This window comes from Balaenoptera acutorostrata, chromosome 2 (assembly GCF_949987535.1).
Source record: "Balaenoptera acutorostrata chromosome 2, mBalAcu1.1, whole genome shotgun sequence".
Classification (NCBI taxonomy): Eukaryota; Metazoa; Chordata; class Mammalia; order Artiodactyla; family Balaenopteridae; genus Balaenoptera; species Balaenoptera acutorostrata.
The window spans coordinates 123,491,523-123,519,151 of NC_080065.1; the positions used below are offsets into that span (position 1 = coordinate 123,491,523).

At 36.1% G+C, this 27,629-nt stretch overlaps 2 protein-coding genes across 16 annotated transcripts in view; one reads left to right on the forward strand and one right to left on the reverse strand.

The window, feature by feature from the left end:
- PKD2L2 (polycystin 2 like 2, transient receptor potential cation channel) overlaps positions 1 to 21,121 on the forward strand; it is a gene marked incomplete at its 5' end in the record, with an annotated part of 38,282 nt that extends 17,161 nt beyond the window's left edge. Inside the window, 8 exons of the mRNA XM_007172266.3 lie at positions 120 to 301; positions 6,403 to 6,523; positions 7,566 to 7,667; positions 9,166 to 9,230; positions 9,824 to 9,878; positions 17,226 to 17,338; positions 17,781 to 17,888; positions 21,014 to 21,121. Of these exons, the coding sequence (XP_007172328.3) occupies positions 120 to 301; positions 6,403 to 6,523; positions 7,566 to 7,667; positions 9,166 to 9,230; positions 9,824 to 9,878; positions 17,226 to 17,338; positions 17,781 to 17,877 (735 nt within the window). The remainder of the gene's footprint in view (positions 1 to 119; positions 302 to 6,402; positions 6,524 to 7,565; positions 7,668 to 9,165; positions 9,231 to 9,823; positions 9,879 to 17,225; positions 17,339 to 17,780; positions 17,889 to 21,013) is intronic.
- Positions 19,114 to 27,629, reverse strand: part of FAM13B (family with sequence similarity 13 member B) — a 122,193-nt gene continuing 113,677 nt past the window's right edge. For 7 of the 15 annotated variants that reach the window (XM_057541811.1, XM_007172203.2, XM_007172202.2 and 4 more), the window contains 6 exons: positions 27,319 to 27,402; positions 26,994 to 27,089; positions 24,479 to 24,562; positions 24,222 to 24,385; positions 23,579 to 23,680; positions 19,114 to 21,563 (listed from right to left, as the gene is read on the reverse strand). In XM_057541811.1, coding sequence (XP_057397794.1) covers positions 21,440 to 21,563; positions 23,579 to 23,680; positions 24,222 to 24,385; positions 24,479 to 24,562; positions 26,994 to 27,089; positions 27,319 to 27,402 — 654 coding nt within the window. In that variant the 3' untranslated portion in view covers positions 19,114 to 21,439. The remainder of the gene's footprint in view (positions 21,564 to 23,578; positions 23,681 to 24,221; positions 24,386 to 24,478; positions 24,563 to 26,993; positions 27,090 to 27,318; positions 27,403 to 27,629) is intronic. The other 8 variants (XM_007172206.2, XM_007172205.2, XM_057541809.1 and 5 more) reach the window with 4 other exon arrangements.

Consider the following 27,629-nt stretch of genomic DNA (forward strand, 5'->3'; position numbering starts at 1 on the left):
CACCCCGACTGTCATGAAGTATCTCTTTTAATTTCAAGCAGATTTCTTCTGAAATTAATTTACTCTGTCATTATAATCTTTAATATTCTCCTATTTCAATTAACTTTGTTCTTTTTCAGATATTCAAATTCATAAGCTTTAATAAGACAATGTCTCAGCTGTCATCAACCTTGTCCCGCTGTATCAAAGACATAGTAGGATTTGCCATCATGTTTTTTATAATATTCTTTGCTTACGCTCAATTAGGATTTCTTGTTTTTGGATCACAAGTTGACGACTTTTCCACTTTTCAAAATTCCATGTAAGCTCTTAGCATAAATGTAATTATATTTTCCAGCTTATAACAAAAAAAATCATGAAAAGGCCTATAAATAGTGACATAAGCTTTAATAAATTAAAAAATGGTTTGATATTTTCACTGATGGCTAAATATCTGTCACACTCAAAGTACAGTTAGGCATTGAAAGATCCAAATGGATGGTGTTATCCACTTTTCAAGTGTTACCCGGTCAAGCTAGAAAAATATTTTTTTACTTTTCAATAGAAGTGAAAATTTTACCTAAGATAAAAGAAATTGACTCCATGTCTCTGTAGTATTTATTCTCTGGGCAAAAGAAATCTTAAGTGTTTGCTTTAGAGGGCTCTATCTTTATAATCCTTTTATTGATATTGACCTGATTATCCTTTGCTGATCTGGCAAAGCTGAATTTTAAAAATAGCTTTATACACATAAAACAATCAACAGATAACTAACTTATAGAACTGATTAGGTAGAATCCCTAGAAAAATATTGTCTTTAAAAGTGAATATTTTAATAAATTTACTTTCATTTTTGAGTAGGTAAAACAAGTTCTGTCTGTGTAAAAAAATTATGATAGTCTAAAATATCAGTTCTCAAAATGTGTTCTGTGCAATCTAGACCAAGACTGTCTGGGGCAAATGGCTTCATTTTGCATCACTCTTGGAAATTCGTAGTGCATGGTGACATATGGCTCTGAGAAAAACTGCAATAACTTTCCCTTTAGTTAAGAATTCCTCAAACTTGTCCATGGCCCTTTTACTCAATTTGGGGTAAATTCTGGTCTGAAAAATTTCTTAGGTTGCCCTCTTTTCATCATCCACATGTAAATATTGTATTATCTAAGTACCAACTGCATGAAATTGAATAATATTTTTCTGAAATAACCCTTTACTAAATTAGTAGTGGAAAGAGGGGACTAGCAACCAAGAGGATATAATTCTACTTTCCAATTCTGCCACTAGCTATTTAACTTTTCTAGACCTTAATTTCTTTATCTGTAAATGAAGGGGCTGGACTAAATCACTCCCAAAGGTCCTTTCCAACTTCAAATGACCTATAATTTGAGAATTCTAATTAGCTTATCCAGAGTGAATAATGTTTGCAGTTCCAACAACTTCTTGGTCCTTTCCTAGGATCTTAATTCAAGTGTTAATAATAAAACTAAGTAGTATTGGACATTAAATATAAATGTAGTAATTTACAGAACCTTGGAAATTTGTCTTACCTTGGATAATGGGAGGAAAGAAAGTATAAGGCACAAAGTAAACAGATAGAAAATTTTGAAATGGATTAATGAGGGGACTTCTGCTTTTGGTAATGATGTGCTAGGTTATTCAAATCAACCTCTTCACAATTTAAAAAGCTGGATGAAATATAGGAAACATTTAAGAACTAACAAAAAAGCGAGTGGCCAAAATCGGAAAGCAAGAACCCAGAAAAGTAAACCCAGCATCCAAAGCTACTTCTGCCCTGAAGGCTTTTTTTTTTAAACTGATAAAGATTTTAAATTGTGTTATAACATAACATAAAATTTACCATCTTAACCATGTCTTTTTTTTTTTAACCATTTCTAACTGTAGAGTGAAGTACATTCATATTGTTCAATCGTCACCATCATTCTTCTCCAGAAATCTTTTTATCTTGCAAAACTGAAACTCTATACTCATTAAACAGGAACTCTCCATTTCCCTCCCTACCCCTGCCCCTGGCAACCGTCATTCTACTTTTTGTCTCTCTGATTTTGATTACTCAAGGTACCTGGTGGAATCATACAGTATTTGTCCTTTTGTGACTGATTTATTCCACTTAGCATAATGTCTTCAAGATTCAACAATGTTGTAGGATATGTCAGAATTTCCTTTTTGAAGCTGAATAATATTCCATTGTATGTATATACCACATTTTGTTTATCCATTAATCTGTTAATGACACTTGGGTTGCTTCCACGTTTTAGCTATTATGAATAATGCTATGAGAACATGGTGTACAAATATCTCTTTGAGATCCTACTTTGAATTCTTTTGGGTATATACCCAGAAGTAGAATTGCTGGATCATATGGTAATTGTATTTTGAATTTTTGAGGAACTGCTATACTGTTTTCCACAATGGCTATTCCATTTTACCTTTCCACTAACGGTGCGTGTTTCAATTTCTCCACGTCCGTGTCAAAAATTGTTATTTTCTGGTTTTTTTTTTTTTTTTTTGATAGTAGCCATCCTAATGGATGTTAGGTGATATCTCATTGTGTTTTTGATTTGCATTTCCCTACTGATTAGCAATCTTGAGCATCTTTTCATGTGGTTATGCATATGTTGGTTCACTTGATGGTATCCCACAGGTCCCTTAGGCTCTGTTCACTTTTCTTTAAACTTTTTTCTTTCTGTTCCTCAGACTAAATAATTTCAATTGCCCTATCTTCAAGTTCACTGATTTTTTTTCTTCTGCCTATTCAAATCTACCTTTGAATCTCTCTAATGAATTTTCATTTCAGTTATTGTACTTTGTAGCTCTAGAATTTTTTTGGTTTCTTTTTAGCTTTTCTATCTTTTTATTGATATTTCCATTTTGTTCATACATAGTTTTCTTGACTTACTCCATGTCTTCTTTTAGTTCTTTGAGGATCAGCCTGAGGTGTAAACTTAAGCTCTTCTCGGGTCTTTTCTGAGCCTGTGCCATTCCTTGGGCATTCATGGTGACTGTCTAATTTCCTCCATATATGCAGTTGTTTTTTTTTTTTAATGTCCTAGTCTTTTTTTTTTTGGCTGTGTTGGTTCTTTGTTGCTGCACGTGGGCTTTCTCTAGTTGTGGTGAGCGGGGTCTACTCTTCCTTGTGGTGCATAGGCTTCTCATTGTGGTGGCTTCTCTTGTTGTGGAGCACAGGCTCTAGGCATGTGGGCTCCAGTAGTTGTGGCTCGCAGGCTCTAGAGTGCAGGCTCAGTAGTTGTGGCACACGGGCTAAGTTGCTCCACAGCATGTGGGATCTTCCTGGACCAGGGCACAAACCCATGTCCCCTGCATTGGCAGGCGGATTCTTAACCACTATGCCACCAGGGAAGCCCCATGAATGTCCTAGTCTTTAATATCTGGCTCCCAAAGGGGAAAAAGAGAAAAATGAAGAAGGAGGGAAGGGCATTGGGCCTCTCAATCCCAAGGACGTTGCTTCAGCCGGAGAGGGAGGGGCTTGCAACAATGCAGGGAGATGCCTGCCTCTGTGATCAGAAGCAGCAATCAGCAATCAGAACACAGACCCTAATGTTTGGACAACACGGTCCTTCTTGTCCACCCTGGCTCCCACAAGCTGTGTGCAAGCTGTTCTAGAAATACATGCAGGGCTACCTGTCATGGGCTGGGGGGTAGGAGATGGGTAGCTGCTGCCAAACTAAAAGTTTAAATTGACCCAAATTGCCCAATCCTTTCCTGGAAGTTGTAAGCCTTCAACAGACTCCAGAGTTTCAAAACAGTTTCATCAGAGAGATTGTGCCACTGTGATTGTTGTCTAGGTGGTGAGACAGATTCCTAGTGCTTCTTACTCCATCTTCCCCAAAACCTCCACCATGAAGGCATTTTTGTTGACCCAGAAGAAATAGTTGAGAAATTGTGTTTCTAGTTACCTCTCAAGGAGGAGACAGAAGACAAACCCAAGGCCTGTGTGTGTGTGCTGGGGAGTGGGGTTGGGGGAGAGGAGGAATGTCTGATAACCTCTCCACACATAAAGCAGGGAGCCTGAAGTGCTACAGCCTCAAGTTAAAAGTAAATCCCTCAGAGTGACTTGACTTGAAGTCTGGGTTTAATCACCTAGGTATCCAGGGAACCTCATGTCTTGAATTTGGATTAAGATGGTCCCAGGCTGGAATGCCCATATGCACCTGCAGACACACACACAAAAATACCTCTCTGGAGAAAGATATTTCATCCTAAGCCCTTCAAGTATAATTTACTGCTCATGGTCAAAGATAACTTGGTACATAAGGAGGAAAAATTCATAAGCAAAAATCAGCAGATACAACAGACAACAGAAACAGACTCAAAGACTTCAAATATTGGAATAATCAATAAATACTTACTATATTTAGAGAAATAAAACACAAGTCAGAAAATATCTTTAGAGAACAGGATAGTGTAAAAAGTGACATATTTGAAAAAGTATCAAATAGAATTCTAGAACTGAAAATTAAAGCAACTGAGATTAAAAGCTCAGTTGACAGGTTTGATAGCAAATGAGACATAGATGAAGAGAGAATGAGTAAAATGAAAAATAGGTGAGAAAAAATTTAAAAGTGGCATAGAGAGGCAAAATGTTCAGAAAATGACATAAAGGGTAGAATGAGAAGGCCTAATATATGTTTAACCTGAATTACAGAAGACGACAGACAGTGGAATAGAGGCAATATTTGGAGAAGGCTTAGGAATACCTACCACCCAGTCATGCCTGCAAGTGAGAGACTGGGAAGTCAGATTAACCATAAATGGTACATTATTATGAAACAGTCTATAAGCTATTTTAATTCAACAAGAGAGAACTGTAGAAAGTTAACAGGGGTATCAAGAAGTTAAAAAACAGTGTTTTCATTCAGTATAACCTGTATCCTGAAGAGTCATGGTGTTCCTTTTAGCTTGGGGAGGGGGAGGGGAAAGGGATAAACTAAGCACCAATTGGCTTAATTTGCTTAATTAAGAGGAGAAAAGTGACAATTACATTGCATTTGTAAGTCTCCAGTTCCTATGTGATTATGACCACTCAGTAATTGCTTAGGTTTTGGTTATTCACACTATTTACGGAGCAGAGGTATGTGGACACTTTCTGGAAAGGAGAAATGCTGACTTTAACTTATCTTACATAAACACAACTTAAGGATAAAAAAAATTAAGTTAAAAACACTAAAACAGAACCTCATATTCTCCTATGCCAGAGAGGAAAAAAAAATTTTTTTGATTTGCTGAGAAACCTTGGTCTCCTAATTCAGCATTTCTCCTTCTATCTTGTGTAGAAGAGCATTAGAATCCAGTATTAGAAGCTGGATAAATACTGTATGTATGATTTAGTCAGGTCTCAGGTACTGAGGATGAAATTCCAGAAAACTCTGAGTCCTAGGACTCCAAATAGCTAATTTCTTTGAATACATTTTCTTCCTTCATTGTACATAGTCCTATGCTCCCTTCATGTGATTGGCAAAAGCAACAAGGAACAAGAAACATTCCGCCCTTTGACTGACCAATCATGCAAAGTGTCTACATACTATTAAAAACTCCTTCCCAGGTCTCCCCTTAAAATAAAGAACTCATATATATATATCATATATATATATATATATATGATATATATAATTTATAACATATCTATGGTGTGTATGGCAATACCATTGCAAATTAATGATGAGAAAACAAAATAAGACTTCAGGTTATGAAATCCTAATTCTACCTCTGCTACTACTATGCTCATTCAAAGCCTTAATTTCTTAATTATTCCATCTTTAAAGTTAATAAAATGAAGATTTATAGTATTTTCAATGCTATTTCACTTCAAAGCCAAGCTTTTATACTTATTGGAGAAAATAAAATAAACCTTGGGGATCACATTTGAGGATCACTACCAGCACTTGTTTGAGACTTAGCAAGTGACAAATTGTTGCCATCCTTACTTCAGTAAAAGAGATGCAAAAATTAAGCATACCATTGATATTAGAAATTGTAGGGCTCTTGGGTCTATGTACAAGTTGAAAATCATTTATTGGAAAAGGTCAAAGTATTCTAAGTTTTATAAGGGCACAGGAACGGCTAAGGAGGCCACTGTCAAGACAAGCTGGTAAGCAGGCATCTCAAGGTTCAAATCTTGGAGGTGAACATTGGGTTCACATTGGTTGAATAAATTGAAGCCCATCATTTCCTGAACTATCTGTTCAGCTATTAAGTCTTGCCTTTCTTTAGGGGAATATTCTACATCCAGTTTTATAGAACTCTGTGCTAACAAAACTAAAGCCAGAGAATATATGCCATATGCAGCTAGGTACTTTCCTAGGCACATTAGTAACCCCCATCTGTTGTCATGTATGTATGAAGAGATATAGTATTTTCTAATGTTTTTCTTTTTTCCCATAAAAGATTTGCACAATTTCGTATTGTTCTTGGAGATTTTAATTTTGCTGGTATTCAGCAAGCCAGTCGTATCTTGGGACCCATTTACTTCATCACTTTCATCTTTTTCGTGTTCTTTGTCCTGCTGGTAAGAATGACCATATATGTTCCCCTTTTTTGCTTCCGTTTTTCAGAATAAAAAATATAATTACTAATTTAGAAGAAATTATAGTATCACTGCTTAGCTGTCAGAACACTTTACATTTATTAAGAATGGTGTAGATTCCTAGTAATCCAGGGGGTCTAAATGTTTTCAAGCTGTCCAATGGAGAATGTGATCATAAAAGTTACCATCTGGGTGGTTACTGTGTGCCAAGAGTGTACTAAATCTTTTACACATATAACTTGAAAGTTCCAGGTCTCTCCAGCCTGGGACATTTCATACCAGTAGGTATGAATTAGGCCATTCATATTCTGCCCATATTGCGACAGCTTTTGGCCCTTATGGCTGAAAGCTCACACCCTTGTAATTTTTAGGCGTCCCCAGGATGGGTCTCTCACATGTGCTCAGGACAAATCTATTTGGCCTTCCTAATCAGGGAACCTTGCCTTTCTACTCAAGGCACTGCTACTGTCCTCCATGAAAACATTTTTTTGTCACACACAGCAGTTATCCCCTGATGGTGGGCAACAGTCCTCACAGTAACAGATCTGAGCCACAGTGAACGGTGGAGAGGTGGGCTGGGAGTAAGAATACTCTCTCCACAGTTCTGTTTGTGTTATCTGGACATTAATAGTTGTAAGAGCCCTAGTAAAATTGTGCATTTAAACAGCTCTATAGAATTTTAAAGAAAAAAAAGAAACACCCTTATGAACATGTATTATTCTAAGTTTTCTTCTGATATGTAACATTAATAAATTTATATATACATATTATTAACCAACGTATATGCACTATTTTACATTCTGCTTTTCCCATTTACCATAAACATACTTGCCCTTATCCACACACTACACATTTCCCATTCTACTATATTATATATAGTCTGCATAGCCATATCTCTTATTGAGCACATGAGTTACTTTTAAAATTTAAATCTAATTTTACAAATCCCAGCACTTGTCAAAGTCATTAACAACATTTAAACTAAATTTTTATTGAAATACTTCATTTGAATATTTCTCCCCAGAACATGTTCTTGGCAATAATTAATGATACCTATTCTGAAGTGAAAGCTGACTATTCAATAGGCAGAAGGCCAGGTTTTGAACTTGGTAAAATGATTAAAAAGGTATGTCAAATTCTTCTAATCAGAATTCTAAGACCAATCTTGTTCAGTTTATACTCTTGTAGTTTGAATAACACCTAAACCCCAAGTGGTAGTGCAGGGAGGGCATTTGGGGTTTTTTCTTTTGGTCCACGGTTACTTATATTTGTATTATTTCAGTACCAGGAGAAATGTTCTCCGGCTTCAAAAATGTGACCAAAATGATTTCAGAGTTCAATGTATCAAAAAGCTACTGAGCACTAAATGCAAAGCACTGACTCTCTTCCCTCCAAAAGTTTTCAATTTAGATGCTGGTAAATTCCTATACACAACCTGAACTCAGAACTCCACTTGCCTTACCTTCCTCACTTTCTGTAGTGGCAACACTCTCCTCAGCCACCCCTGGCTCAAAACCCTTGAACTTTTTCTTTGTCCCTTATATGGTCTGTTGCCAAGGCTTGTGTGTAAAGTTCACCTCTGTAGTTTTTGCTCACATTTGTGCAACTCAAGGACACTTTGAATTCTAACTGCCACCACTACATTAGGTACTCAGTACTTTTCACCAGGACTTCTTTTTTTTTTTTTTTTTTTTTCACCAGGACTTCTGTATAGTAACATCTTCTTAACTGTTCTAGCCTCCTTCCTGTGCCAGCCCAGTTTTGATCATATCACTTCTCTGCTCAGAATTCTTCAGTTTCCCTGGGCTTGTCAAAATAAGTCCAAATTCTTTATTCAAACATTCAAGGGCCTTCTCTAGTCTCACAGTCTCAACCTATCTTTATTCACTATCATTGAACTAACTATACAAGTTTTACCTTCTATGCCTCCATTTACAGCACTGTATGCCCCAGCTGTTTTGAGCACAGTGCTGTTTACCATGCTTGCTCTCATTGTCTCCTCTGGGCCCCTGCTCATGTCATTCCCTGACTCCCCAGGAATATTCCCTCTGCTCTCTCGCTGAAATTCTGTTCTCCCTGTCAGAGCAATCTTCCTTGTCCTCTCAATACCGACCTCACCGTGAACTGTAGCAGAGTCATGTGTGTACCATCTTGCCCATCTCTGTATACCCACAGCTCTAACCATAGCATTTCACACAGAAAAGGTCCTATAAGCTGTGGGGTTAGTGGGGCTTAAGAACTCTGTCCAAGAACTTATCTGTAAAAGTAAACTATTAATATGTCCCCCAATGAACTTAACTGTGGGTTTTTTCATCTTTTATCTCTTGATTATGATGTTGGTATGTGCATTAAAGTGTTAATATCATTAATGCAATAAATGTTAATAATATTTTTTAAAGATTTTTTTTCCAAGTTCAAGTGTGATGCCCTCCAGCTTTTTCACCAGCAGGCAGAAACCATAAGTAGTGACAAGGTGAAAGAAGATGATCATAGTATTTGCCTCTACATTTCTTTAGGGCAGCTGTCCCTAAAGTCAAGCATTCCCTATTTCTTTTACCTTGATCAAAAATTAACAATACAGAATATTATTTTTATGAACTTTTAAACTTTTAAATTATGCTCAGAGTTACCACAATGCTCTCGAAAAACTCAAACTAAAGAAACCTGAAACAGATGAAGACAAGAAAAGGTAAGATGAATTTTCTTCAATTTTTAACTTACCATTTTAAAGCTCTGTATTATATTAGAAACTTACAGTGAGAGTAAGGTTTTGATTGCAAAACAACCACCATTCAATGTGCTGATTCTAAATAAACTGTCAAAACATCCAGTAGCACCTCATAATTTCTGAGAGTGTCATGAAACTCTAAGCTAATTTAAAATTAATATAAGGCATGCCATGCCACTCAGAAAAAGGTTTAACAGAAAGCTGGACAGGATAGTAAGTCCCTCTGAAAAAGTAGGAAATGATTTTAGTCTACATTAAGTGCATGCTTTTAGCTATCAAAGTAAAAAAAATTTTAAACAAAATATTTAAGAATGTATTTACATTTATTGCATAATTTTAGTGTCAAAATCTGGCAGTGGGACATAAAAGAAACATGTTTTTATAGCTAGAGATATGATATAGAGAACTTATTAATGACCACATTTTCCAAATAATTAGTGTTATCAGAAAGAACAGAAATTAATTCAGATCCTTAATACAGATCTGGTTATATTTTATACTGTCATTTTCCTTTTTACTGTCGTATACCTCTGATTTTTATTTTATATTCTCAGTAGGAAAAGCAGAGATTTGGCTGAACAAGCCAGAAGAGAAGGCTTTGATGAAAAAGTAAGATTTTAATCTTCTCGTAAAGAAGTGATAGCTTTATTAGAAAAAGTTCTGATTTAAGAACTGAATGATTTGCTTTTTTCAGAGCAGTAGTTGCCACCTCCAAATTTCTCCCAGAATCTAGATCCTTTCTTATTTAGGACAAATTGTTTGGATTCCAGATGCTCCTTCTCTCTTATTGGTGCTTTTAGCCAGATACCCTCGTCCTACAGCTGTACCTTCACTGTGGGATTAGCACACAGGGTTTAGTGAGTATACTCTATTGAGATGATTATATAATTGTTCTCTTGTAATCATTAATGTGATGAATCACTTTAATGATTTTTCTTATATTTCAAAAGTGTAACATATATTCAACAAATGACTAAACATATATGTGTTTAATAAATAATTATGAAGCAAACCTCCACATACCACTACCACCCAAGTGAAAAAACAGAACATTGTTCTACTTCTGGATGCCTCCCACCCCCCAATATATTGAGAAAGAGGACAGCAGGGTCAAGAGATTGGAATAAGCCAACAAGTATGTATAATGGAGTGAGGTTTCTCATTATCAGACAACGGAATTGCAAAAATGGAAAGGCTGAAGGTTAAAATGAACCTTGTGGTGTTGGATTAGAATTGCAACTGTTTGTGTGTGTGTGTGTGTGCACGCGCGCAAATGTATCTTCTAACTCTGTCCACTGAGAAGGCTAGAGTGACATCCTAGTAGCAATGACACAACGAGCGTCCAGATCTTGGTTTCCAATTACCATTCTCCTCTAAAAGGAACCAGGGCTCCTTGGAAATACAGTTAATTCCAGGACTGGAAAGTATAGGTGCTTCATACTGTACTCCATATAGAATGATGGAGATCTGTTAAAAGGACACAGAAGTCAGCTTGAGTGGGGATCCCGCTGGCCAAGTGTGGGATTTTAAGCACTTAAGCACTTATTTAAGCACTTAATAAAAATTTAAACCCACGGAATAAAATAGGATTCCATGAGTCCACACTGATCTAAACATATACATGAATAAAAGTCTGAGGAAGAATAGGACATTTCCATACCTCTCCACGAAATACTTATTAATTACAAAAAGAAAAGGAATCACATTACGGTGAAAAAGTCTGGAAAACAGAACCTTAATCAGTACTGGAACAAGTTGAAATTATATGCCACCTGATAGGACACTAAGAGAACACAGGATCCCTTCTGTAAAATTTCTGCCGAAGATGCATAACGCAACGAACCATCACACAATAAGAAACTGAGGGACATTATATGAAATACTGGCCTATAGACTTCAGAAGTTTCAAGGTCATGAAAGTCAAGGTAAAACTGAGGAACTATACCAGACTGAGATTAAAAGATGGGTAAATACAATGCATAATCATGGACTGGATCCTTTTACAATAAAGGGCATCACTGGGACACTGGTAAATTTGAATGGGGGACTGAGGATTTAGATGGTAATAATCTATCAATATTAATTTTCTGATTCTGATGATTATACTGTGCTTATAAAGGAGAATGTCCTTGTATGCAGGAAATACACACTGAAGTATTCAGGGACAATAAGGCATTCATGTTGGCAACTTCAAATACTTCAGAGGATAAAAACTATTTGTATTGTTCTTATAACTTTTCTGTAAGTTTGAGATTCTTTTAAAAAACAAAACTATAATTCAATAAACCATTTCTGAAATAAAAGACAATGTATATTGAAAGACATACTATGTACCTGGGAAAAATTACCTAAAATGAACATGAGACTTATCCAAGCAAAATTTGGATTTACTTACAAGGAAAAGAGAATTAGGTTAGCATAACACCATTCAACACCATAAATCAACAGAACAACACCTACAATATAGCAAGGAAAGAAAATGTAAGCCAAGGCTTTTTTATATGCAGCAAAGCTGTGTTTCAAGTATAAAGGCTCTAACAGTTTTGAATATGTAAGAACTTGGGGAATACCACTGTATTCCTGAGGATTCTATGTGAGGATCATCTTCAGCCAAACAAGAGATGACTGAGAAATTTTAGAAAAAAGAAGGAAGAGAGAAGGTATAAAGTAGAAAAAGCTGACTGATTATTTCATATGTAATAGCTAAAAAGTTGAAGAATTATCATTTAGAGTTAATAGCCAAAAAGAAGAAACTTTACCATATTTAAGAGTACAGTAGTAAATTAAAAAGATATTGTTTTATTAATTTTAAAACACATTTTTCCACATTTTCATATCTCTGAAATCCAGATGTGCCTTACATTTGACAATGTGCCATATTTTAACTGGTGGCATTTTTCCCCTAAGTGGTACATAAAATAATGGTGTAATGGTCTTCCGACAGACTCCATCTCTCAGGTACGACAAAATACAGTAATATGATTAAATATACTTGGGTATTAGAGGGAAAAGAAATGACGAGGAAGAAATTATAACCTAATTTTTTTGTTGAACTTGTTTGGTCCTTGTTGAGGGAACCAAAACAAGAAAGAGATGACGGAGGATGTATAAAAAGATACATGAATAAAAACAGACCACTAAAACAAAAATACATACATTCCTAAAGGGAAGCAGTACCAAATCAAAAAAGAAAACTGAAAATATGCCACATGGTAAAAGACTGTAAATATACCTTAAAACAATTTAACTGTGACCAGATATATCTGACATATCAGTAAAGACAAATAAGCTTAATTTACTTAAAAAGAAAAAGAAAATATTTTCAGATTGAATCATAGAGCAACACCCAATTCTATGATATAGCCTAAAATATATACCTAAAACAAAGTGATTTAGAAAAGTTAAGTATAAAAGCATGAGCCAAGGTATAAAAGGCAAGGAAAAGTTATCAGAGGACACAATATAAGTCAAGGTAGAATTCTAGAAAAAAGTTCTAAATAAGATGAAGGGCACTTTATAAGGCTAAGATCAATTTTAATAGTTATGATTATCTATGCAACAAATAATATGGCATAAACTTCCATAAAGTAAAGACTACTAGACTTATAAAAGGAAAAACATACAAGAATACACTAAAAGTAAAGAACAGATCAAGAAAAATGAAAGGATTAAAAATATATATATAATGAATAAAGTGATCTTACAATTATGTATTAAACTCTGTACTCCCAGAAGACACACCTGTTTTTCAAAACCCCTTCATGAAAATAGATATATTGGGCCATAAAGAAAACCTCAATAAATTGAAAATAAAATTTATCAAAACTGAGCCCAAAAGAGATTTTTAAAAGCTTAAACAAATCCATTCTGTAGAAGAAATAAAGTCATCAAAGAGCTACCTCTGAAATAAATCAGGCCCAGATGGTTTCATATGGAAATTTTACCAGATTTTTAAGGAATAAATAATTTCAAGCTATTTGAGCTGTTCCAGAGCAAAGAGAAAATTGAAAACTTCCAAATTATTTTTATAAAATAATTTTAGAATCACTATATAGTGATGCTAAAACCTAGTAAAGATTGTATCCTCCTCAAAAAAAACAAAAAACAAAAACAGAAAAAGAAAATATCACTTATAGGGACTTTCCTGGTGGCACAGTGGCTAAGAATCCGCCTGCCAATGCAAGGGACACGGGTTCAATCCCTGGTCTGGGAAGATCCCACATGCTGCGGAGCAACTAAGCCCGTGCGCCACAACTACTGAAGCCAGCGTGCCTAGAGCATGTGCTCCGCAACAAGAGAAGCCACCGCAATGAGAAGCCCACGCACCACAACAAAGAGTAGTCCCCGCTCACTGCAACTAGAGAAAGCCCACGCGCAGCAATGAAGACCCAATGCAGCCAAATATAAATAAATTAATTAATTTTAAAAAACAATCACTTATAAATCTTGAAGCAAAAAATCCTAAATAAAATATTAGCAAACAGAATCCAACAGAACACAATACCATGATTCAGATAGGTTTATTCAAAGAATGGGAAGATGATTCAAAACTGTATAATCAACTAATTACCATAATCCATTCTATTTATAGATCAAAAAAAGGAAAATTATTATTTTCCATAGATGCTGGGTATTTGATAAGATTCAACATCCAACTTTGAGGGGGAAAACAAAATAGGAATCAATGGACTCTTCCTTGACATGATAAAAACAAATTTATCTCACCCCAAAGCTAGCACCTTACCTAATAGGGAAACATTGGACATGTCAAGGACAAGACAAGGATGTATTGGAGGGATCAGACAAAAGAGTTAAGCAAGAGAAATACATAAGAAGTACAAAAGTTGAAAAGGAAGAGGTAAAAACTACCTCTGTTTGAGATGTGATTCTCTTTCTCAGGTATACAGTGAACTGAAAAATTATGACAAAAAGAGATTAAGTAGTAGGAAAAAATAATTTACATAGTCATGTCATATATGCAAACATCAACCAGCTCATTAAAAATTATAATAGAAGAAACTACAATAGCAACAAAATAGAAAATGCCCAGGGACTAATTTTAAAATGTTTAAAACCAAGATATGGAAAAATTTTAAACATTCCTTAAAGACAAAAATAAACCTGACCAAATGACATACTTATTACGTGTATGAGGACCTAGTCAGGAAAATGGAAACCATACTATATATTTCAAACAGAGAAAATTTATTACAGGGAATTGGTTACACAGGTATTGGAAGACAGAAAAAATAAAAACACTGAAGCAACTCATAAGTAATAACTGTAGGAGGATGCTACCACTCCCAGGGCTAGGGTTACAAAAGGTGGGTTTATTGGAACCTAAGATACTTAAGGGGCCTGAAGCTGTTGCTCAGACCTCTGAGGTCACCTCCATCCCACCTCTGCTGCTCCTAATACTTCTGAGGGAGTATGATGAAGCTGGTTCTGGGTATGACAAAAGAAGCTGGACAACTGAAGCCTGGAGCCAACTACCATTTGCGGAAGCAATGCTGATAGAAAGAAAACAAGAAGAACCTTCTCCCCTCCATCGTCCAGTAAGGCAGAACCTAACAAATCTGGTAGCAAGACAGTCTAGGGAATGAGGTTTGCAAAGCCTGAGATCCAGCATAAAGAGCATAAGAGTTTAGGAGGGCAAATTTTGAGTTGAGAGATATTAGCTAAACGGTCAGCCAAATTCACCCCCTTTGGCTATTTAGTACACATCTATACTTCCATAAAATGACAATAACTATTTCTAGCTTCCATCTAATAAGACAGAACTATCCTCTATGAAAATGGAGGCCCTCTTATTCTCTCCCCAAAAGGGGAGAAGCAAAGTCCCAAGAGTAATTGTATCCATCTCTGGGTGATGTTAAGACCTTTTCTACTCGAATCACAATTCCTTAAGAACTTAATGTTTAAACTACAGAGTTTTAGACATGGAAGTATTAAGAGGCACCCCTCAGAGAATTCCCTGGGTTCCAAACACAGCCCTCTCTGAACCCATTTTGTAGCAGCACCAATTTCCCCTTGGTAATTGGGATCAGTAGCCTCAATCACTTCTTAGGCTGCTGGTTCGGTAGCCTGAGGAATCCCAAATAGCCAGGCAGCGGTCTCAAACTCTTAAGTCAATTGTTGTGTCCCTTGGTGGAGGCACGCTGTCTATAAGGGTCTGTTTCTTTGGACCTTCTCTGTTACCAACCAGTCATCAGTTAGGAGCCAGTCAGAAAAACAGAAACACACTAGGTAGCTCAAAAAGAGGGGCTTTACTTCACAGAATTCATTTCTGAGGCATGAGAGAACCATTGCTCTCTGTAAGAACCATTGTGGAACAATGAATTAATCCAGAAACAATTATAAGCAGCAGCTACCACCTACAGGGAAGAGGTGGGTTGACTAGAACCTAGGAGCTTGAGCAAATGCCCCCACATAGTTGCTGCTCTATGAGGAAAGGTATTACTTTCCTGTGAATGTCAAGGAAGGCTTCATAGAAAAAGCGATGGTTGAGATGGGTTTTTTGAAGGATGCATCGTTTACCAGGCAGTCTATTCAATGCGTATTACTAATGCATCCACATTTTAAAAGACCTGGTCATTTAAAAATATTTGTGGGGCCTACCACTTTTTTAACATCACATTAAAAGTACTGGTAAATATGTCAAAACATAGGTGCTGTAATGTGGCTGAAATAAAACTAGAAGGATTGAAAACCACCCTTTCCTACTTCGGATATGTTGGTTTAAAGACAAACACTTTCTGGGGGCTTCCCTGGTGGCGCAGTGGTTGAGAATCTGCCTGCTAATGCAGGGGACATGGGTTCGAGCCCTGGTCTGGGAAGATCCCACATGCCGCGAAGCAACTAGGCCCGTGAGCCACAGCTACTGAGCCTGCGCGTCTGGAGCCTGTGCTCCGCAACAAGAGAGGCCGCGATAGTGAGAGGCCCGCGCACCGCAATGAAGAGTGGCCCCCGCTTGCCACAACTAGAGAAAGCCCTCGCACAGAAACGAAGACCCAACACAGCCAAAAATTAATTAATTAATTAACAAAAAATTAAAAAAAAAAAAGACACTTTCTGATATATAGCACAGCTCCTCTGGCCAGAACAGCATCCATTTATCAGGTAAACAATGTATGAACTTGGGCATCACCATTCTCTCTGAGGAAGGTAATCAGAACCCTTATACAGGGATCCACTTTGCTACTTAGCATTACTGTTGGAGCAGGGCAATAGCATACCGATTTATTGAGAAGTCTTTGCATCGTAGCTGGGTGCACTGTCTCTTCTTTCCCTCTTTTTCTAGGGCTGTTTCTATTTTCCATAACATAACAGAGCATTTTTTCTAAAGTTGGGAAAAAGGTATTTGGACACTAAAAGGAAAATGGGTGGGTAGCGAGCACAAAGCACAGAAAGGACTCTAGGATCAGAGAAGGATACAGCAAGAATCTTCTGGTATGAGGAGCTTATTCTGGGGTATGTGGACAGACTGGAGTACACGGATAGATGCAATAATTATGAAGAGGAGATTGGGAACTGTTAGGATCTGGCTGAGAAGCAGCTGGGAGGGCAAATAATACCCACAAACGTACTTTGATGTACACTTGCTTCATTATAGAACAGAGGTACAGAAAAGAACATCCCAGTTTTGGCCAAGTGAAGAATGGAGAATATCAGCTGGAGATGCAGAGGGGAAGAGGCAGTGAAAAGGGAATAAGACGATATTCATAATTTAAAAATCCCCTAACTCTGCTAAACAGTTTTAACACCAAGTTCTCTGAGGTGACTCTGCTAATGCATAGACCCAAAAATCAGGCAGGGCAAAAAGCCAGTGGGGCTCAAAATCACAGCCCTGGAGAGTGAAGTTTAAGATTCTCAACCCTGTGATGCTTGTGTGCCATGGGCCTGCAACAGAGAAAAATTTAAATATTGCAGCTTATGCTTTTTCCTCTAACTTTACAGGAGATTCAAAGTGCAGAGCAGATGAAAAAATGGAAAGAGAGGCTTGAGAAAAAGTATTATTCTACAGAAATTCAAGATGACTACCAGCCTGTCACTCAACAAGAATTTCGAGAGTAAGCATTTGTTCTAACCAAGGTACTGTGGGATATCGTGATATGGGGACTGGGGACATCCCACAATTTTCCTGAACCCAGAATCTCATTCTGTTAAGATGCCACTTTTTTCCCCCCATTTTTTACCCAACTTTAAAATGACACAGAAAGCACAAAACTCCATTTGTTTAAATGTAGGGTGAAAGCAAGACCAACTGCTTTTGTCCTTACATCTCTAAATAATAGGAACTGCCATTTATACTTGACACGCGTAGCAGATACTGTGCTCCACACAGCTTTAGAATATTAGATCCGTAACTGGCCATACCAGGCATGTTTTGGGAGCTTAAAATACTATCTTCTCACTCAAAGTATTTCACAATAGGTGCTAATAACCTGCTGTCTCTTTATGTACAAAAATGTTACTGACTCATTCTCTACTTCCTTCTAAATTATCCTCTAGCCTCTTTTTATATGCTGTGGAGCTGGAGAAAGAATTACACTACGTCAGTTTAAAACTAAACCGAGTGATGAGAAAGGTTTCAGCTCTACAATACTGAGGCAAGTGGAGGTGAGAATCTGTGATACAATCATGGAACATTTCTAATGATTTATTCCTGTACTGAATTATGTCCTAAATTTGTCCCCATTTTGGGTACATTTTAAAAGCACAAAACTAGCTACCATCAAACTATCATCAGGATCAATGATAATCATCAAGTGATTTCTAGGAATGGGACCCAATATATAATCCATGTGTATTACAACATGCCTCCACAGTATACACACACAGGTACACATGAAGACTTTTATAATGAGATTTATCATTAAATTCTTGGAATGTGAACGGAAAGTATTAAATAATATTGCTTTTAGTTCTTAGGGCAGGTCTCTAATTAATAGTTCAATAAGTCAGTAAAGAGTTTTCTCAATGTTACAGAGTATTAGAACTGTTGGTATTCTCATCATGTGCCATGTTCTAACTTCTCTAGCCAAAGGTAAATTAATAAATGCTTAGGATTCTAGAAAACCATTATATAAGACCCCAAGTAAAATAATCTCACCTCCATTCTTCCCAGTTGGAAGTCTCCTGGAAAAAGGCAAAGTGTAGAAGAACAAACTTCCCAACCACCTATAGAAATTTCACTAATATCTTCAAACTAGAAATTCATCTAGACAGTTTCTAAAGTAACACATTTGAAGTTTCCCAAAAGTGCTTCCTTGACTACTTTAAAAGTAAACTATCCTTTAAAACATAAAATAAAAGAGCCAGGTAGGAGTATCAAGGTTGTAAGAAGCCAAGTTATGTTTGAAAAGTGTAAATGAGGGTGTTGCAAAAGCCCTGTATGGATGGTTGGGAAGTTTTGGATGGCTGGCATTTTGGAAATTGGAAGGAAACTCTTCTAATATAGGTTACATAAGCCCTCCTAGGACAGCCATATGTTATATGTTCTTTTAGCCCAAGTAACATCATTTGACCATAGATTTCCACACTGTGCTCAACAGTCCCTGGACTGTAAAACTCAAATAAAGGAATTGTTAAATATACCCACCTTCCTTAAGCCAAGCTCTTCTCTTAGAGACTGTAATGTCAAGTTTTCTTAATAAGATAATTCACTGCTGCTGACTATTCTCTCTGCAACTTCTCCCTAGATTTCCAAAGAGAATCAACAACATGGCCTTTCCTTGTCTTACCACTCCCTAGAGCTGTAGACAGTCACGTGGTTTAGTAACCTTGCTGTCTCCCCACATGGTTTCTGGTTGGGGTAATTCAAACAAAGCCTGAGAACATTAAGGCAAGGGAACACCTGAGGGTTTTATTTTTTCTTTTTAAACATCTAGTGAAAAAAACAAAAAACATTTACAATGACTTAGAACATTAAAGTTCTTTTATTACAAAAGTCTATACAATGAAGTGCCAAACACAGCAATGCAATTATACTTGTAGTCATATATATCTATATATTGTTTGTATATAGATATACAGTTTTTACTTGTACCAAAGTAAAATTATCACAAACTGCCTAATTCTACCACTTACTACTGAAGTATGACACACAATACTGTCACATAGCATAAGTGCTGCCATGCCACTTTCTACCTATTCTACTCACAGCCAAACATTAACAGTGAATAACCAACATCATGAAGCAGCTGTTTATTCTAAAATGAAACCAGTCAGGCCACTGACTTATAAAAATATGGTACTCATATAGATTTAGCATTATAAAGAAGGAATATATTATTTAAAACATTTAAATAGTGCATATGGACATTTTTGCATGTGGTATATAAAATAAAACATTCATATAAAACAATATACAGTGCACATTAAATAAGATGTTTGGATATACTCCTGTTGGAGACTGAAAGAAATTAACTAAATGTACACTGCATGATGAATTCAAATCAAAGTGATAACATCTTTTGGTGTTCTCAATTTCACGTTTCTAGGTGTACATTATGAATAACCTAGCTGTATCAAAAGGAAACCACACAAAAAGGGCTGGATTTAGTGCTTTATTCCCCAATGACCCGTTCACTACCAAGGAACATTCCCTCCCCCCAAAAAAGGCATTGCACACACAGGTGAAATGTGAAGTACTAGAAATGCTACTTATTATCAAGCTACTTCATGTGCTATGTAACAGTGCCAGAAGTCTGAGGTTCATGCTTCCCTCACCTTATTAAAGGATGCTGCAAAAGTCCATTTTTGTATGGAACAAATTATGAATATTAGCTAGTTAAGAAAACCATGCATGAGTCACTGCATGCAAAACATGGGCACAAACTGAGATACTCATCAATCCAAAAACGCACCAGGAAAAAAATTAACACTTAGATTAAACCTGATCAGAATATGCTGTTAATGACTATCATATTGTTAGCACAAATAAAGTCACCATTCTGTGAAAATAATTAGCAGAATTATACCAGGAAAGAACCTGAAGAAAAGCCATGCAAAGCCACAGAAAAAAAGATATGCTTAGAGTGTATGACAAGGGGCATACCACAATACACCTGTAACCAGCTGCTTTAAACAGCATGTGATTGAGCAAAAGGTGATCCCTTTAGAGGATGTTTTCTTTATGGATTTTGCTGATTAAAAAAGAAAAAAAAATGATGCAACCCCTTGAAGGTATATGTAAAAATGCAGTGGTATAGCCCTTGTTAAGAATAGATTTACTTCAGGCATAATGATTCTTTTGCCAATTTAAGCCCATTTGATTGAACACACAAATCTGAGCACCATCAGAGTTTCTACATACTGACATGGCTATTTTCTCACATTATCTGGAGGTGGGTAGAGGGAAAAAATGCAGGATCTAATCCAGACAAATCACATCATCACCAACTGATAAACTGTAACTGAGGAAACAAACAGTAACTTAAGTCCCAAAGGCAGTATGTGATATAATTCAGTTCTGTGTGTGACGTGTGGTGTGTGTTTTCACTATACTAATAAGCAAGGTCACTTTTTGGTCTACCCGCTGTTATCTTCATCCAGGAGCTGTGTGACCACTGAATTGCAAAATTCTGCTAACATACTACCTGTGAGAAAGTGTCACTTTGGGAATTTAACAGAAATATGTTCCACAGTAGGACTTGAAATTTCAGTTGATTTTGGTTTTCTAAGAAAACACAGAACATAGTTGCATATGTGCACATTTATAGGCTTTTCTTTCAAATTTTCAGTCATTCTGTATGAAAAAGGCAACTGAAGAAGAATTCAATGTGAAGATTTTCCTCTCAATTTTCTTGAGTAATGAAAAACAAAATAATAAAGTTGGTAATAACAAAAAGCTTCTATCTCCAAAGTTCTTAAAGTTGAAAAGATAAAATATTAGTCTTTTACTAACACGATGTATCTGTAGTACAAAACAATGAAGAAAAGTGGATGTTTGCTAAAGGTAGAGGGGACAGTCTGTGGTTAACATGGAACATCGCACTCCCTAGACAGGGTCTACTTACCCTCCCATCATTTCTCTAGTGGCACCACCAGCAAGTACAAAATGAGACTCTGTGAGTGCCTGACAAAATGAACTTAAGTACCAGCCAAGTACACATGATGATAGCTTCAGGGAATACAACTGATTTTATGATGTTTTCAAGGACCATATTTTATATGGATTTTGAAGAATCTTGTTTGCTGATAAGAACTTCAAGAAGCCTAAGCTTGGCTTTAATTTTCTTGTACTCCCTGTACTCCTCAAGCACTGGAACACGATCCTCTTTCTGGACATTCCTAGGGGAGAAAATAAAACCTAGAGATCACCTGGAAAATAAAGTCCCAGAAGTTGTCGTAATGAGAGACAGAATATTACCCAATACAAGCTCAAATAAAAAACTGCTCTGCAAGAAAAAAAAAGATTATTGGACTAATTCCCTTCATCCCAATGGAATATTCCTAAAACACTTCTAATTTTGACGTATTTCTCTATTGACAGATTAATTGACGATATTAGTATCAATGATGATTGTCGGTAACTACAGATAATCAAATATTTTAATAAGACATGCGCTACTAGACTCTGTCAGGTCTGTGAGTGTATACTAAGTGCTAGAGGCTACGCTGAGTCATTTCATACATTCCATACATTACTTAACTCTGGCTTCAGTGAATTAAGATGTAAAAGTAAAACATCTTACTGGTAGCGAAAAAATCATTTTTCTCACTTTATATTACTGACCCAATGCAATTCAGTTTAATAACCAGGTAAAGCATCAAACTATCCTAATTATAAGCAAAGTTTTTTTCCAATAAGACAAAGAATTAGAAGGTACTTGGAAAACGCACTTGAGATTTTTTTAACCATATATGCCAACCTACACAGAAGACTCTCAAACACAGTAGTCCCTCCCCTTATCCGTGGGGACACATTCCAAGACCCCAAACCCTATATATACTATACATACATACCTATGATAAAGTTTAATTTATAAATTAGACACAGTAAGAGATGAACAATAACTAATAATAAAATAGAATAATTATAACAATACACTGTAATAAAAGTTATGTGAATGTGGGCTCTCTCAAAACATCTTATTGTACAAGTTTAAAGCCTTTTCCATACTAACTAAGCACTTATCATGCACTGTGGCCATAACTTCTGCAGTTTGAGGTATGACAGCAAAACTAGTACGAATTTCTTTTTCCTCCTTCACAATTTCATGGATAGATTTGTTCTTATTATAGATTGGAGCACCTCAGCACATGATTTCTTTCCTAACCTCACTAAGTCAAGAACTTTCCCCTTTTCACCTGAAGTACTCTGTGGCTTCTCTTTGGCATATCTGAATTGCTAGCATCACTACTCTTGCGCTTTGGGGCATTAAGTAAAGTAAGGGTTACTTGAGCACAAGCACTGAGATACTGTGACGACTGATCTGACAAACAAGATGGATACTAACTGACTAAGGGGCAAGATATGCTGGACAAAGGGATGCTTCACGTCCTGGGTAGGCCGGCACGAGATTTCATCACACTACTCAGGACGGTGCACAATTTAAACTTTATGAATTGTTTATTTCTAGAACTTTCCATTTAATATTTCTGGACCACAGTTAACCATGGAGTAATTGAAACTGCAAAGAGAAACTGAATAGGGGGGGCTATTATAGAGCTTGGTAAGACCATCTGGTAACATGGAAAAACTTTTCTGAGGCCTGAGATAAATAATCCTCATTTCTGGCCAGAATCCGAATTAGAATGTATTTTTCTTACTTTTAAAAGAGTCCCACTGGGTCCACTGTGCATTACCCAGTTAGATAAAGGCACTTGCCATATTGTATTATAGGAGTCACATGACTGCCACACTGATACACACCTTGGAAATATGTGCCCTAGAATGACCCAACATGCAGCCTAAGCAGCAATGGTCTCAGTATAAGAATCCAAACTAGTTAGGATACCACTCATATTTGGGACCCTTTCTAAAAGGAGATCTCGTTTCACAAACACTTCCAAAAGGGTGAGGATACTGAATTAAGGAACATAAAATAACTGCCACTCAACCAAGCATTCTCTAGGACAATCCTGAAATATTTTGTCAGATGTTGTTTACTCCAGCTCTGACTTTTTCTTTCCATTAACAGCAGGGCTGCACAGTATAAAGGAATGATTTTTACTGTTATTTTCAATGCTAAGATCCTTATATGCACAATTTATTTCTATTCTTATATATTTCTTTATTTCAACATATGGGCACTTGTGAGTTTAAGAAGAAAGAAGATTCAATTTTGTGATGCTCAACAAACCTTCCATTTTGTTGATAAAATGCTTCTTCAAATTCCCGTAATGTTTTACGTAGTTTCTTTTTTTCAGCTCTGGCTTTCCAAAGCTGTTCCAGTAATTCGGGCCTAAAATTGAAATGGGAAGAAAACATTTGAAAGGGCACTTCTGATTCATTATGTTCTTAACAGTGTTTCTAACCCTGGCTGCAAAATCAAGCCAGCTGGGGAGCTTTTAGAATATACCAATGTCTTAAGTTTCACCTTGGAGCAACTAAATCAGAATAGCTGCTGGTAGGGCTCTGCATTAAGTACTTAAAACAAAAACAAAAACAAAACAACTTCCCACGTGATCCTAAAGTGACGCCCGGGCTAAGAACTAGAACCAAAGGCCACATCAGGTCAAGAAGCTGAAAGAGCACAAACTAACAGACGACTCTCAGCTGGTTCCAGCACTTTGTCATACAGCAAACGTAGGATTTTAGTTTTTTTTAATTTTTAAAACACACTAATTTTCAATAAAGAAAATGTGAATCACAACATGTATTTGTAAAGCACACTTTTTAAAATGGGTGTATTTCTTTTCTTTACTCAATTATTTAACACTGAATTTCTTTGCATATAAATTTTATTACATGAATAGGCTAAAATCACAAACCAGGATACATACATAGAAGCTGCTCGAGTACTTGACAATCGGAGATCTAGAGCCAGTTTTTCTTGATTTTCTTCCATATCAGATTCTGAGTTTTCCAATGAAGACTGTGCCTGTACAGCAGTTTTCAAGATATCAGTTAACTCAGAGGACAGACTAACACCATCTTCTTCTTCTTCCTAAAAATATATCCAAACAGAGAATCAAATATGCCATGATTTCAATTTTTCCTTTAGGAAAAAGATCAGAGAATAATTTCTCTTAAGGATTACCTTGATTTCTTCAAAAAAATGTGCAGTTTCTCCTTCTATGATTGGCTGTAACATCTGACCCCTTCGCTTGGTGGATGGAGATCCCTGTAACAATAAACATATAAGTGGGTTACATTTTAAGTATTTAAAATGTTCAATGAAGATTCACTTCACTATTACAGTTAAAATAAAGTTTAACAGATCTTAAACTTTATTTTCAAAATTCTAACCATACGCTTTAAAATTTTTTAGGAATTCCTTACTAAATTTATTTTTGCTTTTTTCTTGTTATGTATCCATAAGAGTGACAAATGATAATTTACATCTAGGTAATTCTAAAAGAGCTCATTCAATAAATGTTTTAAAATTCTAAATAATAATGTGTGACATATTATTTATTTAATTGGGAGCATTTTTCTTTTTAACCAAGCTGTCAACTTTTTTGGTCTGAGGACCCCTTTATACTCCTTTTTAAAAAATAACAGCTTCATTAAGATATAATTCATATACCATAGGGACTTCCCTGGTGGTTCAGTAGCTAAGACTCCGTGCTCCCAATGCAGGGGGCCCGGGTTCGATCTCTGATCAGGGAACTAGATCCCACATGCCGCAACTAAGAGTTTGCATGCTGCAACTAAAGATCCCGCATGCCGCAACTAGAAGATCCCGCATGCCACAACGTAGATCCCGCCTGTGTGCCGCAACTAAGACCCAGCACTGCTAGCTAAATAAATAAATAAATAAATAAATATTTTTAAAAAGATATAATTCATATACCATAAAATTCTTTTAAAGTGTACAATTTAGTGGGTTTTAGTATATGCACAAAGTTGTACAACCATCACCACTATCTGATTCTAGAACATTTCATCACCCCAAAAGGAAACCCTGTACTCATGAGCCCTCTCTCCCCAGCCCATGGCAAGCAACAATCTACTTTCTGTCTCAATGGGCTGGTCTATTCTAGATATTTCATATAAATGGAATCATACAATATGTGGCCTTTTGTGTCTGGCTTTTTTCACTTAGCATAAATGTTTTCAAGGTTTATCAATGTTGTAGTGTGTACCAGTACTTCATCCCTTTGCATGGCTGAATAATATTCCACTATATGGATATACCTCATTATGTTTATCTATCAGTTGGCCGAACATCTGGACTGTTTTTACACTTTGGCTATTATGAACAATGCTACTCTGAAGACTTGTCTACAAATTTTTGTGCAGACATATGTTTTCAGTTCTCTTGGGTATATACCTAGGAAGAGAACTGCTAAGTCATATGGTAACTCTATGTTTAAACTTTTGAGGAACTGCTAGCACCATCTGTTGGAAAAACGATTCCTTCCTATTGTCTTGGCTTAACTTGTAGATTCCAAATTTCTCTTTATGACAGTCATATTTAGGCGTCCATAAGATCTAGAAATGCTTCCTATAGACTCAGTTTTTAAAAACAAATGTGTGGAATTCTAAGATGGTTTTCATAAATAAATTCAAAGACTATTTATACTATTATGGAATTATGAAAATGTCAGTGACACACAAAAAATACCTTGTAATCAAAAGATAAAATCTGTATTAAACTATCTTATGTGTGAAAAGATTATAAACTATACAGGATTCACTGTTCAAAGAAAACTGATTATATCTAAATACTGTTAAGAGACGGCCAACTAAAAAAACAGCCAGTTAAAAAAGAATGTTTATATAAGGGCTAAATAAAAGGTGCTCAGAAGGCCACTGTGAACATTCTAATAATGAGTAGCCAGAGAGTCGAAGCCTAAAGGGAACCCTTACTCCAAGAGGCCATCAACATAAAAATGGCCTGCAAGCTTAAGCAAACCATAAGCTCCAGAGAATTAATTCCTAGGAGATGATGCAGAATGGGCACATGCTGTTTTCTATTTGAGCCTGAGAGACATCTAGAACCATACCATCTAATGGTTAATTTGGGGATAGCACTTAATATGCACATAAGCATTTGAGTTTTCATTTTTTCTCAAAAAAAACGCACATATACATGAATAAGTATTATTTTAATAGACTTTTTTGTTAAAAAAGATGAACTTGAAAAAAATCAGTTTACATTATTGTGCAATTAAGTGAACATCATCATGATGGCCATCACAAAAGTAATGTATTTTCAAAGGCATGAATTTAAATGGAAAGAAATTAGGCAAGGGTCTGAAATACGAGTTTTTAATTCTACAAGTAGGTGACCCTGGGCACATCACTCCTGAGTTTCAGTTTCATCATCTGTGAAATGAGGCTACCGTCCTCTTCACCTGTTGTGACTTAACTTCTCAGGACTTAATGACATAATCATAAGTAAAAATGCTTATAAGAGTGCCTGGGAGGTAATAGTAGGCATTTATTATCAATTTCCTATTCTTTTAAAGCAGTAACCTCACCTTACATACACAATTCTTGTTACCTTGGCTGTGTATTTCTCCAATATACCACCATAATAATAATTTTTTTTTGAAGAGTAGGTTTTGGTAAAATGAACTAGATAAATGTTCGCATGTTTTACTTACAAGGACAGGAGTGATGCTAGCTCTTGTCAGCATCTGTTTTACAAGTCTGTATCTATCATAAAGAGGTTTAACAATGTGCCTTTCTTCCCTGGTTACCTGAAGCAAGAAAAATGGAAATCACCTAGTCATCAGAAATCTAAAATTTCTAAAACATTGAGCAATATGACTTTCCCTGCAATTTTTAAAAAGTTATTTTAAATAAGTAGGCAATCTTCCAAATGTAGGAAACAATGCTCTATGAAACAGCTCTGAAGATGTGGGCCACAAAAGTGATTCATGTTCTTTAAGACAGAAAATCAAATCTTTTCAGCAAGAGAAACATTACCGGCCTTCCATGTTGACTTTCATAATAAAGAAGACTTTTCTGGAGAGAAGTTTTCTCTTCTACCAAATGATCTTTTGTCATTTTCTAGAATAAAAAAAACAAAAAACAAAAAAAACCCCTCCCATTAGCAGCATCATTCCCTTCCCCAGCACAATGTAAATAATCTGGTTGAAAGGGCAGCCCATTACCACTCTTGATTAGGTTAATAAGAACACATCTTTTGCTTATGGATTTGCAGGCAACATTTTTCAGTCTCTTGGAGAATCTGGTCTTCTAAAACTAGGTACCAACCGCCTTTGGTGGTTTGATTT